This window comes from Pagrus major, chromosome 4, assembly GCF_040436345.1.
Source record: "Pagrus major chromosome 4, Pma_NU_1.0".
NCBI classification, from domain to species: Eukaryota; Metazoa; Chordata; class Actinopteri; order Spariformes; family Sparidae; genus Pagrus; species Pagrus major.
The window spans coordinates 1,496,419-1,512,483 of NC_133218.1; the positions used below are offsets into that span (position 1 = coordinate 1,496,419).

The 16,065-nt window shown below is 38.4% G+C and overlaps 1 protein-coding gene across 2 annotated transcripts in view; it reads right to left on the reverse strand.

The window, feature by feature from the left end:
• txlng (taxilin gamma) overlaps nucleotides 1-12,993 on the reverse strand; it is a 30,652-nt gene extending 17,659 nt beyond the window's left edge. The window contains exons 1-4 of one of the 2 annotated variants that reach the window (XM_073465077.1): nucleotides 12,949-12,993; nucleotides 8,866-8,967; nucleotides 7,907-8,054; nucleotides 6,108-6,199 (exon numbers count right to left, since the gene is read on the reverse strand). In XM_073465077.1, coding sequence (XP_073321178.1) covers nucleotides 6,108-6,199; nucleotides 7,907-8,054; nucleotides 8,866-8,958 — 333 coding nt within the window. In that variant the 5' untranslated portion in view covers nucleotides 8,959-8,967; nucleotides 12,949-12,993. Of the gene's footprint in view, nucleotides 1-6,107; nucleotides 6,200-7,906; nucleotides 8,055-8,865; nucleotides 8,968-11,879; nucleotides 11,994-12,948 lie in introns of those variants that run through there. The other variant, XM_073465078.1, reaches the window with a different exon arrangement.
• Between the last annotated feature and the right edge of the window lie 3,072 nt (nucleotides 12,994-16,065).

The following is a 16,065-nucleotide window of genomic DNA, read 5'->3' on the forward strand; positions in this document are numbered from 1 at the left end:
CGCATTTTCATTAATTTCGTTGTTGACATGGGGAGATTTAACTTTTTCCTCACTTTTGACCATATATTTAAAGTAGTTTTCACTCACTGATTACTTAATATATTTTCTCTCCAGACAGTTTTATTCATAAATGGGATTGTATCTAAGTACACTTTTGGACAGTAACTCGGTTCCAATCCTACCCATATAGTATCCTTATCTTGAGACAACCATGCTACCATTGACTTAAGCTGTGTACCAGTTTGGTAAATTTAGGCTCTCAAATTCTTTTAAACATAACAATTTTTTTTATTTAATTCTGGGTCTTTTCTTTTGCCACATGAAGCTAGATAGCCATTTATTAATTATTTTAAATGTAAAGGTGGGTAGCTCTAGGGTTAAGATTGGAACAGGAAAAGTAGCCTTGGCAGTATGTTCATTGGTATTGTTTACACTCGCCCAACTAGGGATAAGGGGAGGACTTCCCACCTACTAAGGTCATTTCTTATCTCGCCCATCAGTTTTCCATAATTAGCCGTAAACAATTGTGAAGTTTCAGAAGTTATAATTATCCCTAGGTATCTCAACCCATTGTTAGACCAGCAAAATTTAACATTTTCCTGACAATTTCGCAGGCCATTGCCCCACCAGCATCATCGCCTCTGACTTTGATTGGTTAATTTGGTACCCTGAGAAGTTGCCATATTCTTTTGGGAAGAGAGTTAAAGGGGTTGCTAATGTACAATGTTCGATTAATTGTCCACTTAAAGCCAAATCTTATGTTCTGTTTGACTTGCATCATTTATGCCCCTGATGTTATTATTTTGTCTAATTAAAGCAGCTAGCAGTTCAATATTTACGGCAAAAAGTGATGGACTGAGGCAATCTCCCTGTCCGACCTCTCTCTCAAGGCGGAAAAAATCGGAACACCACCCATTTTCTCTGACACACATCTTTGGATTTTTGTATATAACCTTGACCCAGTCCACTAACATTGAATGGAATCCCATCCAATGTGTTCTATACAAAAATTTCCAATCCAAGCATTCTTCTAATATTGTTGGCTCCCTGTCAACCAGGAATGAAGCCAGACTGGTCTGGATTAATTAATTTTGTTATAATTTTTTGCATCTTTTTTGCCAAAATACTGGTCAGCAACTTTTGATGATTACACAGCAGGCTAATGGGTCTGTACTCTTCACAGCACATCGGGTCTTTGCCTTCTTTGTGGATGACCGATATGATAGCCTCTGACCACAAATCTGGTGGGTCACCTTTTGAAAAGGGTATGATAAAAAACTCTAGTTAATATTGGCACTAGTTCGTCAATAAAGCATTTATAAAACTCTCAAGGGAGTCCATCCGTCCCTGGAGATTTGTTGTTTTTCTTTTTCTTTTTTTTATGGCTTCTTGTATTTCTGTTTCTGTAATCTCACATACCATTTGTAAAGCTTCATCTTCTCACAGTGAGGGCAAATTTAGGCCTCAAAGCTGTCATTTATCATTTTAGATTCAGGTTCTGCATATAGTTTTTTGTAAAATGATGCAAAAGCATCTGCTATTTCTTTCGGTTGCCACAATCTTATTAAGTACAGGATGTAAAATCTTTTGAACAACATGACTAGCCTGGGCTTTATGGATTTGAACTGCTAATAGGCGACTAGCCCTGTTACCCATCTCATATTTCTGATTGGAGAATTTCAACGCACCTTATGCTTTATATGCAAGAAGCTTATCCAAGGTCTTTCTAGTTTCTTTTAATTAAAGCAAGGTATTACTAGATCTTGTAGTCTCATGCTCTATTTCCAATTGCTTTATTTCATTCTCTAACTTTGCTTGTTCGGCGAATCGAGTTTTTTTGGTCTTGAAGCAATCTGTGTCATTTCCCCCCTCATAACTGCTTTAGCCCCTCCTCATAGGATTGACGGAGTTACTTCCTCATTGTCATTTGTCTCTAAATATTCTTTTAAACATTGTTTTAAATCGTGCTCTACTGTTTTATTGGTCAGTAACAACACATTTACAAGATCTTAAAAAAAATGTCTTTACCTAAATCCATATTCAAAATGACAGGGGCATGGTCAATCACCATTATTGGTTGAATATGGCAATCTATGACTTTATGTAGGTATTGCTGCAAGAGACAGAAAAAAATCAATCCTGGAGTAACTTTGATGGACATTAGGGAAAAAACTTAAGTCCTCCCTGTAGGGTTTTTAAACCTCCATGGGTCGATACGTCCCAATTCTGAAATCATGTTAAGTGTTTTTGTATTTTGTGATTGGGGTCCTCCCTCATCTGGTGTTCTATCTAATCTTCCATCTTGTACAGCGTTAAAATCCCCCCCAACCACTATCATGCCCTTAGCATTGTTGGCAATAATATTTGGGATTTCCTTAAAGAAACTGATTATATTTGTTTGGAGCATATAAATTTAAAAAAACAATCTCCATCTCCCCTAATGTACTTACTACTAGGAGAAACCTCCCCAGTTTATCCTGAATATTTTTTTCTGAAGAAAAAGCCAATGTTATATTCATTAAAATCACTACTCCCCTTTTTGTTTTTAACCAAATGAAGCGCTATATACTTGGCTAACCCATTCTCTTTTTAGTTTTTTTATGTTCTCCCTCTAACAGGTGACATTCCTGCAACAAAGCTGTAGAGCATAGGTCACTAACAGGCGGACCGTGGTCCGAGTCCGGACCCAGACGCCATCCTATAAGGACCTGGACCTATAGTCAATAAATTATTTAAGTATTTTAAATTTTGACGTGGCACTTCTATTTTGACCGGCGCAGCTTTTCTAGATTTTACTGTACTGGTTTAGCGGATCAGGAAATCCACTGACCAATTGCATGTGAGTTAAGCCATCCCACGTGATGCTACTCAGCCAATCAAATCTGTGCATTCCAGGCAATAAACATTGCAACTCTGAATACAGAGAGATGAAAGAGGTGAGAAGCAAGTGACAGACGGAAAGACAAGTGAGCAATACAGGGAGAGAAGACAGAGAGACGAGTGAGCTGGAGACAACAGAAAAATAACTACACATGGCGCTCTCTAAGAAGAGAAAAGTGGACAGCGAAAACAGAGCTTTCAACCCAGAATGGACAGACTCATTCATGTTCATTCTTCCCACTGGAAGCACAAAACCAGTCTGTCTCATATGCTCAGAGACCGTGACACTCATAAAAAGTGTCAATGTGAAACGCCACTATGAGACAAAGTCAAAAATTTTTGACCAAAACATACCCACTCAAGTCTGAACTGAGGTCACATAAGCAGTCTCAGAGCTCAATATGATTTTTTTTCATCACAATGCATCATAATGTCTAACTTGCGTTATGATTTAGGGCTGCCTTTCTCAAACTGGGGTACTCCCTCTAGTGGTACACGGAGGAATCTCCAAAATAGCCTGCTTTTAAAAAAATCAAATAAAATTAATTTAAAAACGTATAATACTATCAAAATACTATGACAAATGAAATGAAAACACCGTAACCGTGAGATAAATGAAAATGGGTTTAAAATAAGTTTACCCTTAACTGTATTTTTTGGTTCAATACGCCGGTCAGCCTGCTACGTAGTCCGGTTGTGGCGCGCACGCCAAGCCGTTACAAGGTGAAGAAAAAGATCGTTAGCGGAGGAAGCTAAAAAGAGTTAAAAACAATGCAGTCGTGGCTCCAAACAGGATCTCTTCTGAGGAGAAGTCTGGATCAGGAGGATAATAATGTTACGGCAGAAACGGCAGTGGATGACAGTGATCACAGCAGCATCCCTGAAATATCCACAGCACCAACAAGCTGCAAACAGCAAAAAACTGTAAGAAAATATGACGCCGGTTACATTAAATTTGGATTCAGCTGGAGCGGGACGGAGGACTTGCTCTGTGTGCGTACTGTATGTGTGTGTGTGTTTTAAGGGTGTCACGATTTCGATTTTAAATCGAAATCGATCGAAATTAATTCACAATCTCGAACTTCGAATTAAAAAAATTAGGGCTGTAATCTCCTAGTCGACTGGTCGATTTATTGGTCGATACGTTCTGGCTCGACCAAAATTTTGATTGATTGATTTTTGGCGTGTTAATTACATGCTGCTATGGCAGTGCGGGTCATCTCCATCCCAATGCTGTGTGTCCTGCATATGGCATATTTGACTTCATCAGGAGGAAAGTACCAAGTGCTAATGGGGGTGTTTTCAGAGCACCCCTGTTTCACAGGTAACAGTGTGTCTTCAGAACACCCCCCTTGTTTTCACTATTTTGGATTAGCCCAACCCACTACAGACAAACAGATTGAAGAAGTACTAGAAGGCCTAGGTCCGGTGGTTTGTTAAATATTTATTTATTTTTAAGCTTTTCATTTACAGTCATTCCTATTCTACCATGTCAAAGACATCAGCAGTGTGGCAGCATTTTATAAAAATAGAAAATGGAAAAAAAGTCGAATGCAAAGTTTGCAAACAACAGTTTGTATATCACAGCTCGACTACAAACATGGCATATCACCTAAAAACGGTAAGCTGACTTGTCTGCGTTAGGTTGCTCCGTCCGTTTTAAGTATATGAACATATCAGAATTGGCATATTTCAATGTTTTAGTCTAATAATCGTTTTATAACTGCAGGCGCACCCGCCCGCAACGGCAGCATCCCCTAGTTCGTGTCTCAGCCACGAAGCTGAGCTCCTGTGTTCAGTCTCGCTCTGTGCGAGGACACGCGCAGAGTGAAATGATAGTGTCTGTCAGTTATTCTAACATGACAAAAACAATTGTCTAAATATTCCTCAACAGTTCTTGTGCTGATATCACTAGTTGACATAGTATATTTTCGGAAATCATGGGCTATGATATTGCGCAGATGCACGTGATGCAAAACGCTGTCTACCAAGAGCCAACCCCCATTAGTCGATTTTTAGTCGAAATTTCACGGCTTCGGTCGACCAAGGATTTCTTTGGTTGATTACAGCCCTAAAAAAAATAGAATCGTCGATGCTGCCACGCCCCCATGTTACGTCCGGTCGGCTTGCCAAGGGGAAAAAACACACGTATTGAAGTGCTGCGAGTCAACCTCCTCTAACTTAGCTACCAGCTAAGCCAGTAGCTATTAGCTACAGCCAGTCAAACGATAGCATGGTGTTACACCATTCCTGCTCAGCTCGAAGAATATGGACATGGCTGTTTTATTCTTTTGTTTGTTTCGTTGTGAACTTGAATGTCATCTTCTGTGAAGAAGACTGCAGTTACAAAAGAGAAACTAGATGGCAGGTTATTTTGTTTAAGTTTCCAATTGACTGAAGATATAAGTTATTGTTACATTATGTTGTTAATAAATGTTTTAAATTTGACAATGTAGTGTGGTACATTGCTAACAAAGGTCAGATATTATATTGCATAAAAGTCTAGTCTAAAAATGGCATAGCAACCTGTGCTTTAAAAAAAAAAAATGTAAAAATCGAGAATCGAATCAAACCGTGACCTTAGAATCGAAAATTGAATCGAATCGAGGATTTCGGAGAATCGTGACACCCCTAGTGTGTGTGTGTGTTTGAATGAAATGTGACTTTACAGGGACCCACAGCTGGTACTGTTAATGTTCTCACTTGCTCTGTGTGCGTACTGTATGTGTGTGAGGGGTTGCCCCTGCATTATAGTTGTGTAAAAGAGTTTAATATGGCGTGATATTTATGCCACATTTGTGAAGGAAAAATGGGAGATTTTGAGCACAGAACAATATATTTTGCAGGCACATAAATTATATTTTGAAGAGAAAATATGTGCAAGCAAAACATAATTTCATTTGAGCAAACAAAAACATATTTTGTGCTCAATAAATGTATTTGCATGTTTGCTTTTATCTATTTTAATGCACAATAATAACCTCTGTGCTCTCAAACTCTTGCTGGCTACATGCAACCAGTGAGTAGACATCACTTCAGTCTACACAAAAGCTGCTAGGAGACGCTAAATACTGATTTGTATTTATCCATATAATGAATTTCTGAGAAAACAATTTCATTTGGATACAACTGCTATAGCTTCTTTGACAGTTAAAATGATACATTCGGGCGTTTCTACTCTCGAATGTCTGGCTGTTCAAATAAAGATATTCACATGTTCTGCTTACCAGGTCTGCATACTTCTTGCACAAAGCAGCCAGTTTCTCCTCAGGAGTGGCAAGGGAGTTCAGGGCTTGCATCAAAAGAACAACCTCCTTCCCTGGAACATAAAAAACAAAAGGAGAAAAACTGAGTTTACAGGGACACTTTCACTGTACAGCACTGGTGCAGCATTATATTACATACCTGATATATATATTTATTTCTATTGAGCTGAGTGAGGGGCACCCTGCATTATCCTTTCACCGTGTGTTTTGTGTGTTTAATTACAATTGAACTCCCTGCCACATGTGTCCTCTTTTCGTTCTAATACACATTATCTGCATGTTGAGTTATGATTATTTTCAATAAAAACTTAATAAAAGGAACTGAGGTCCTAGAACTCTGTTTGGTATAACCTGACATCTCTCTACTCTGTAGCCCTGTTCAGATATGGTTTACATAATATTGCGGGTAAAGATGTATTGATACCATTTTTTTCCTTCCCTATACCAATTCTGATATCTGAACTTTGTGAATTGGTCATGAAGGTTCTCAGTCACACAGATAAGTGCTGTATCGTTGGCAACTGGACTAATGGCAAGAAAATGAAATAATTAGTATTTCAATAAATTCTCTATTAGTTTAATTGTTCTACTTGGTTTGTAAAACTGACGTAACAGCCTCTGTATGATGGAGATATGCTTTAAAATAAAAAAGTTGCCCCTTTGACCCCCTTATATTTTTGGATGTAGATGGGGCCATAACAGTCACAACGGGAAAGTCCAAAAAGCTTGTTTTGATGATGTGGACGAACAAAAAAAACCTTCTGGAGGAGAGTTTTGTGGTCAGGTGAACATTTAGATTTAACAATTAGATTTAGATGTAATATTTAGATTTACCATTTAGATTTAGATGTAATATTTAGATTTACCATTTAGATTTAGATGTAATATTTAGATTTACCATTTAGATTTAGATGTAATATTTAGATTTAATATTGAGATTCAGATTAAATATTGAGATTCAGATTTAACATTTGGATTTAGATTCAATATTTAGATTTACCATTTAGATTTAAATTCAATATTTAGATTTAACATTTAAATTTCACATTTAGATTTAGATTCAATATTTAGATTTAACATTTAGATTTAGATTCAATATTTAGATTTAACATTTAAATTTCACATTTCGATTTAGATTTAATATTTAGATTTAACATTTCGATTTCGATTTAATATTTATATTTAACATTTAGATTTAACTCTAAGTGCTATATCATTGACAAATGGACAAATCATGTGGGCTCTGAGTTTCAGGGTCGTCCTTAACGACTCTGTAAGGACACTCCCACACAGAGCTTAAAAGCCTGCAACTCCCCTCCAGTTAGTTAGAACTGAAGAAGCCTCTTGGATGAGAGGTGAAACGTCTTCAAGAAACTAAAACACATCCAGTTGCTTATGATACAGCACTTAGAATTTGTGAATTGGCCACTAAAAGTACCACTCTGATACAAGTACATGAAAAAGACTTACAAAATAGACTTGTGTTCTCACCAATACCAATTCCAGCATTTTGCTGAAATTGGAAGAACCCTAATTGCGGGCATCAATTATCTGTTGAAGTAATATCTGATGAATGATCCATTCATTGCAGTGAATGCTGCAGTTCTGACTTGGCAAATTGATGTTGTCAGTTTCACAGAAATCTGATTTACTGTAGGTGCTAATTAATACATGACACTGACATGCTAACATTGCCATCACATTTATGTAAAGGGGAGCATGTCTCTTAGTGCTTGTAAGATACATTTTACTGTTCCTACCAAAAGCCTTGTCATCTCCAGTCTTGGGGTCTCCTCCGGGGTCAAGCTCTGCCTCCACCAGGTCACTGGGACTGTCCTCTCTGCCTGGAGTCTCCCCCCTCTCCTCCTCAGCACAGCACAGACCCAAACCAAACTCTGCAACCTCCTCCTGATAACACAAACCCAAGTGACTACAAAACAGCTTCAACAGCTCTTTTAACCAGGCAGGGATTCAGTGCCATATTTAATGCTCCTGCAGGGCAATGTTACTGACTGCATACCTCTATCTCACTTTTGCCACCCTCAATTTGCCAATAGGTCTGAAGTTTCAGGCAGATGACTTCTGTCAACTCTGCGCTGCTGTAGGGATGGGTATCTCACCTCAGTACGTTTCTGGTATAGATGTGTGCATAGCACAGAGGATTGAAACGGATAGCTACTGAAATGTCTGCTAAGATTCACTATCAGACAGCTTGTGATTTGGAGGCAAAACTCTTGTGTCTGACTGTGTAATAATAAGCATACCAGGAACATTTATCTTTTCATTGTATGTAAATATTTTAGAATGATGAGTGTAACTTTCTGTTTATAGCACAGAGTATTGAAAACTGACAAGTACTGAAATGTCTGGTCAGATTTGTTATCAGACACTTCCTGACTTCATTCCAGCAAAATTCTTACATCTGAATGTGTTTAGACAACATTGAACATATTGAGAATGCTTGCTTGCTCTTATTTAATGAAAAAAGGGGGTTGTAAAAAAGTACTGTGCTGGTGTTGGTAACAAAACTCAGGCATTGTAATAGCACAACTAATTAAAAGTAATGTTGCTTTCAGAGAGAGTTGTAGCTTACCAATTGCTACTTTCAACTTATTATACATTACAAATGGACACATGAAAGTAACATTAGTGACTAGTAAGAGAACATCCACAAAACACCACACACACACACACAAAAAAACATGTTGATAGTGTTTACCTGACATGGGCTGTCCAGGTCAGGAGGAGAATCACTGCCTCCCACTATTCTTCTGGTGGCCACATCAGTCTCACAAACCTCCGTTGTCTCCATTAGTCCAAGCTAGAAATTCATAGTAAACCAAAATTGTGAGTGAAATATAAATGAAATTGTACTGTGACAAAAAATAAAAGGCATGGGGCTTGTGGTGGAGTGGATCAAATCAATTTATTTATATAGCCCAAAATCACAATCACATTGCCTCAAGGGGCTTTACAATCTGTACAGTGAACAACATCCTCTGTCCTTAGACCCTCGATTCGAGTAAGGAAAAAATTGCCATGTTGATGGAAAAAAACCTTTTAACAGGGGGGAAAAAAAGACGATGGAAGAAACCTCAGGAAGAGCCACAGAGGAGGATCCCTCTCCCAGGACAGACAGACATGCAATAGATGTCGCATGTACAGAAAAGAACAACAAATCACAGTTAACAAGTTGGATGTGCTGCTTCAGGTACTTGTATGCGATAATATACAATCCAGAATTTAATTTTCTTTTCCTCTCTCTCACTTGCTCTGTCTCCTCTGTACTTATGTATTCCAAGTAGATCTGCAATGCTTAGTGGGATGACCGAAAGAGACAGTGTAGCCAATGTATTCTATTAGCCTGGCAAGCTAATGATCAGTAAAATGAAGATTGGGCAAAAATGTATCTTCAGATGTCAAGTTGGGTTTCAGTCAGTCAGTCATCTAATTTGAGATTATGTATTTCAAAACTTTGCCTTGAAGGTGTTATTTGTATAATATGGTCACATCCGAAGGAAGTTCCAAAAATATAGGGGGCAGCATATCACCAGTGCAACTTGTTGCTTTCTCAGCTACCCTTGGCTGTAGCTAGCTACCTTTAGCTAATTAGCTCATGGCTCAGTTAGCTGTGGACCCAGTCACACAAGAGTTTGCCTGGATCAAGACCTTGGATCACAGGGGGAATCACCACAGGCAACAGAGCTCAACTAAAACGGGTTTAGCAGTCTGAGAGTGAACACAGCTGAACACCTGACTGAGACTGAACACAGCCTCTGAGACTGACGGTCAGTTAGAAGATGGGGATACAGAACGCCGATTTACAGCAGCTCTGATCAGGACTATGACTCCGGGACAAGACAACACGGCAGGCAGGGACAGGAGAGGCATGAAGTGGCAGAGGAGAGAGAGAAAATCAGACATCAGCAGCAAGTGAAAACAGCATGTAGAGGCAAATATTTTCACATCTTACTCTGAGAAGTGAGAATTTATTTTGACTTAACCTGAGATGATTGTGGAAAGACAAACCAAGACTGGTAAGTTTTATTTAATTTAAGTTGAGTCTGAATTAAGTATATTTTGTGATAATGAGGCATTTCATCTGAATTCGGTAAAAGAGAGAAACTTACTGTTTAGTAAGAACCCTTACTGTTTAGTAAGGGAAATAGATGCAAAACTTCCTTTCTTGGGAATTTGTGAGTTTATTTTGTTCTTCTATTACACTAAAAGCTAAGTGGGTTTGACAAATGTAGTGACTGCCAATGGCATATACTGTATCTCTCGCCTCTTGAGGTACAAAGTTGTTAACTTCAGAAGACAACTCTGCATCACAATACATAAGTATGACATAGTGTCAACACTGTTGTTTCTTCACACTCTGTTGATAATGTTAATTTTTTTGAATGTTTTAAACTAAATTTTGGCCATATCTTAGAAATTATGGTATTAGGTATTTGAAATAAAACGTAAAGAGATAATTAACTTATTTTAGTAACACTTTTACTACAAAAAACACAAAGATCAGCTTTCAATTGTAGTGTTGTGTCCTAATTACAAATATATCTGACAATATTTGTGGCAAACTATGGACTGTATCTACATGCATGCCGAATATACAATTATTATTAACCCTTCCCTTCCCTCCCCTCTGTCCAAGAACTCTTCCTAAGCCGCTGCAGGAGCAGGGCACTGAACATCGTCAGGGACCCCTCCCACCCTCTCCACACATTCTTTGAACTGGTCCCATCAGGAAAACGGTTCCGGAGTCTAAAAGGCCGAACAAACAGACTAATCAACAGCTTCCTTCCACAAGCTGTTAGATTGCTGAACTGCTGATCTGGAGCATGCACACTACTGCACTTCATGAGCCTTAGTCATAGTTTTAAATTATTATAGTAATGTATTGTGTGTATTTATTGTGTTCATGTTGTGGGATCCCAGAGAACCGCAATCTCATTTTTGCTGCACTGCTTTTGTTGGTACAGCTAAATGACAATAAAGCTTTGATTGATTGATTGATTGATTGATTGATTGATTGATTATCAGATGGAGAAAAACTCTGACCACTAACCTTTTTATCTATTTTTTCTTTGCTTGACAGATATGGGTTTCTTTCCACAACTACCCAATAAAAACTATGCAGTGTTTCTGGTTGGGCTGACCAAATAAATCCTATATATATATAAAAAAAACAAAGACCCGATGGCAACACCTTTGTGTTGATGTGTTACGTTAATGAACAGCAGCAGGGCTGACGATACATTAGATTCCTATTCCAGGAAGCCATGCATGCAGTGCCGACTGTCAAAAATGAAACCTCTCCAAACGTTTGCTTAGCCCATTTAAGTCATGTGTGGCTATTGCCATTTGGCTGAACCCGACAGAGATAATTAAGCCCATCACTTTAATACTGTCCTAGCAATACACAAAGACTTAACCAAGAGGCAAAAGTCAACCACGTGTGTACAGCAGCGACAGGACCAAGCTTGTCAGTCGTCTCAGGCCTACAAACACGTTTAGTTTTCAATCCTTCGAGGTACGTTAACGTTAGCTAGACAGTTAGCTGTTAGTTTAGCACCCTCGCACCAACATTCACATGAAATGATTTCAACAGGTCGAAGACCGCACTGACAGTTAACACCAAGCTAAAGCTAACTTGCATAACGTTACGAGATACGGGTGAAACAAAAGACAGATAACAATTACAAGTTAATGGCAGTCTAGCTAGCTTACCTTGTCGGGTTATTGGAGTTTATGATGTAAGCTGACAAAAGGAACGATGTTAACTTTTTAAATTACTAACGTTAATGTAATCCATCCTGTCAAACACTATTATAACGTTATGTCAGTGTTGCTGTTGAGAATGGTAGTACGCTATGTGATTGCAGTGAACGCGGCGTGTATTATGGACTCCAACAGGTCTTTCATTATCAGAGCTACCTTCACAGCAGGTTCCTGCATTACCATCGACTGACAAACACGCAAGGCATGTAAACCTGGCAGCTATAACGTTAGCTGTTATGTTATTTCCTGGATATGAAGAACACTTCAGGACAATCGAAGCGAAACAGCGTTCATGTGACCCATATCCTCTCAAATATACACAACGGCGTACGTTTAACATTAGTTGACGGACTTTTCTGTTGATCTCTGGTAGCAATAAGTTGGCTACCGTTAATCAACTTCAGAAAGTTGAAAAAAATGCAGAAATCCGCGCCAACATAAGTATAATGTCTAAGCCGAATTGAAAACGCGTGCATATTCATTTAAAAAGCATGAAAGGCAGTGTATTATCAGCCATGTGGTACTGCATATTACTAGCATAACCGTAAACCTCCGACATTTTACAGGGAGTGTGGTGTGACGTTCCATCGGCTCAGGACAGAACGGCGCGTACGGTTTCTGTTCGTGTTAGCTAGCTACTTAGCCAAAAGCAAAGGCATTTTATTTTTTATCCCTCTAACTCTTAACTTCCGTTAACATATGCCTGTATGCATCTATTCTGTTATGTCAGGTGTTTGGACTGTAAAGAACGCAGCTGGTTAAGGTTTAGCTTTCTCAGGTAAGCTAAGATTGTTTTGCTATTGTTAGCCTGTGCTAACAGCTAGTCGGCGGCTAGCCCTGCTGACTAACACTAGAAGTGAACTTTACTTCGGCAAATACTAAATGTGTAATAATGAATGTAAAAGCTACACACTAAAGATGATAGTGGCACGTGATATACTGCTTTGAAATTATATAAAATCAGCACGATACAACACCAATACAGCAAATATGTTTCTAAAACAGCTAAAGCGTTTACCTGTGTGTTTTCACTGTGGATGCAAGCAGGGCACAGTTATAAAGCTAGCTTCAGCTGTCAGACAACAAGTAAAACGTCCGGTTAAATATTTTCAAAATAAAACCGTTGTCAGGTCCATTTTCATCTCATAGTTGATAGTGTGTCTGTTTTCCTGTTAATAAGGCAACAGAAGAGATGCGATTTTCCACCCTTTCTACACTGTTTTTAATCCAAAGGTTTACTCTTGACTTTGCAGCAGTTTTTATACAATGATCATCATCACCATCATTATGCTTGCTTGTGTGTGATATAAATAAATAACATTAAATATTAAGTATAATTATGATAGATTTTACAGCAAACATAATCATACCGACGCCACCATACCCATATCATATGTTATTGTAGCCCTCTTCTGCACCTGCTTTTAACTTGACTTTCCCCCCGCTTTTAATTTGAAGATGGCACCCTCGTGATTGTGGTAGTAATGTGACTAACTTGCTGCAGTTAAAAGTCAAAACCAAAAGCAAAAATCTCTGAGCTCTGCTCCTCTTTTTCCCGGACGTCAGAGAGGGAGGAAAACAACAGTTACTTAATACCCAATCCAAACAACATCCACAATAATTATTCCCTTACTTACTTTGTTTACTTACTTACTGAATTATTTTTACTACAATGGCCACAGACAGTATGCATAGAATAAGAAACTAATTTTAGAAATCAAAGGCAGGTATTCACACATGGCTCAACAGGCAATTAGACTATTACTGATCCCACAAAGGGAAATTAAAGTCTCAGAGTTTTATTGGTAGGCTACATCACTGCGTAAGCTCTTGCAGTGTGTATGAAATGGTGGATCTTACCTTTTAGTGTAAGGCACAATGTTTTTAATGTGCTACATGTATGATGCAGTGGTTCAAAACATTTACCGAGGCCTCAGTATTATGCTCACATCATTAGGACTTTCTCATGAGTCTTCCCTGTTTCTTCAAATTACATTATTAACACAACTTTTTAGAGAACTGGAGAAAGTAGAAATCTCCCTCGAAATTGAGGACCATGATATACTCATTTATTTTACTAAGCCGTGAAGTTGCTCCCTGTATGAGTTTGTTTTATATTTTAAAATGCCAAAGACTGACATAAACGTAGTAAGATCCTGCTATAAGGGATTTGGTACAACTTTTGCACCATGCAGTTTAGAAGTAGATCTATTACCAGACTAAATTTAGACTTTCACCACGCAAAGGAGGTTTATTTTTTTTCCCGTGTACATTCTTTTGTTGGTTGGTTGGTTGGTCAGCAGGTTTGCACAAAAATAATTTAAAAAACTTGGATGGAGGATGGGTCCCAGCCCAGAATAGATCCCATTAACTTTTGGGGTAGAACCAGATAAAGGGACCGATCAAGGATTTTTTTTTCTCACCTTCTTTAAGGTACAAGATCATTTTAACAATGCAAGATATGGTGTTTTAAGACATTTTTGTAAATTTCTCAGGGAATAATACATGGATAGTTATGAAAAAATCAGATATATTTAGACGGTATCTAGCTGGTATCTAAGTGAGTTCAATTTGATGCAGATCCACAGACTAATCTGGATCCAGTGGATTTAAACGTGTTTTATTTGTTATTGGATGGGGCTAAATCGAATTAAACAGGACTAGAGGGCCTTGCCGGAAGTATGCGCTCTACTGGGTGCTATTATAGATGACAATAAACTTACACAATCCACAATCAAATAATGGACAATATCTGACCGATAATTTCACATGATTGTTTTATGAAAATACATTTCTAAGCTGTATTTTATCTGTATGTGGTGAGCAAAGATGGATGAATTGATATCCATATTCTTTTTCTTCTGCCACCTCTGTTGGGTGCCCAGCCATCAGAGTTTGTAAATGGCTTGTCTCTCTGCTGCCTTTAGAGATCCAATGATTATCTCTAACAATCACAGCCAGTCTCGCGGTGTCCTTGAAGTTTGGGTACAGGTCTAAAAAGAGTGATTAAAATATATGCAGCAGGCTGTTACATCCTGACATTTAGTCGCTAGTTTGGGTCTCTTATTCAAACACTCTGGACCGTCCTAAAACATGCCCACTAGCATGTCATTATCAGACCCTCCTTGCCAGGTAATTGCTGAGTCTTTCAAAACTCCACGCCCCAGTTTGTAACACAGGCTGTATGTTATAAATTTGAATTCTCCCTTAAGAAACAGAATGTTTTAAACGGAACATTGTTCACTGTAAAGTATGAGGAAATCTGGGTATATAGACTACACCTGTACTTTATGCTCATTGTAAGAAGCTCATTTAGAAATTACTATTTTTGTTCAGGTCCTACACTCATTCATTCACTTTTGTTCTAGCATGTTGCATATTCCTAAAAAACATTTCAAATATCACACAGCACATCTGGGGCCTGGTAAATTAACTTAAGGTTAATTTATTTGTCATTCTACAACAGGGTTGTACAACGAAATGTAAGCTGTAGTCCCTTACACAAGAAATACTATTTCTTATAGTAGAGTGGGGAGGATGAGTCCAGGAGTCTCACAGCGTGAGGAGTGAAGCTGCTCTGTAGTCTGGTGGTACAGCAGCAGATACTTCTGTATCTGTTGTCAGGTGGCAGCAGGGTGAACAGACTGTGGCTGGGTGGGTGTTGTCTTTTAGTATCTTTGGGCTCTGTGCAGACATCTCACTTCAGTGATGTCACTGATGCTCTGTAGATGGTACCAGTGATGTTCTGGTGGTTTTAATCAGCTGCTGTAGAGCCTTCCTGTCTGTATATAATGTACAGAGAATGGGAGGTACTCTCTAATTATATTTCTATGCCACATACCTCTGAGCAGTTTAATCTCTCTATGACTCTAAACATTGTTTATGTTTGGCTTGACTCCATATTTAGAACATCAATATTAAATCTGGTGTTATAGGAAATAATGAGGGGTCAAAATGCCTCCTGGGGTACATCAGGGTTCTCTCTGATTCAGGGCTGTTGTTCTTTTCAAGAATAAAATCCAAACTGTCTCCTCACTAGCAGTGAGACCAGAGGTTGTTGGATTCTTCAGCCATGACTGAACCTCCACAACCAACCGAAGTACTAGTCTGGTAAATCTGGAACATTTATGAAACA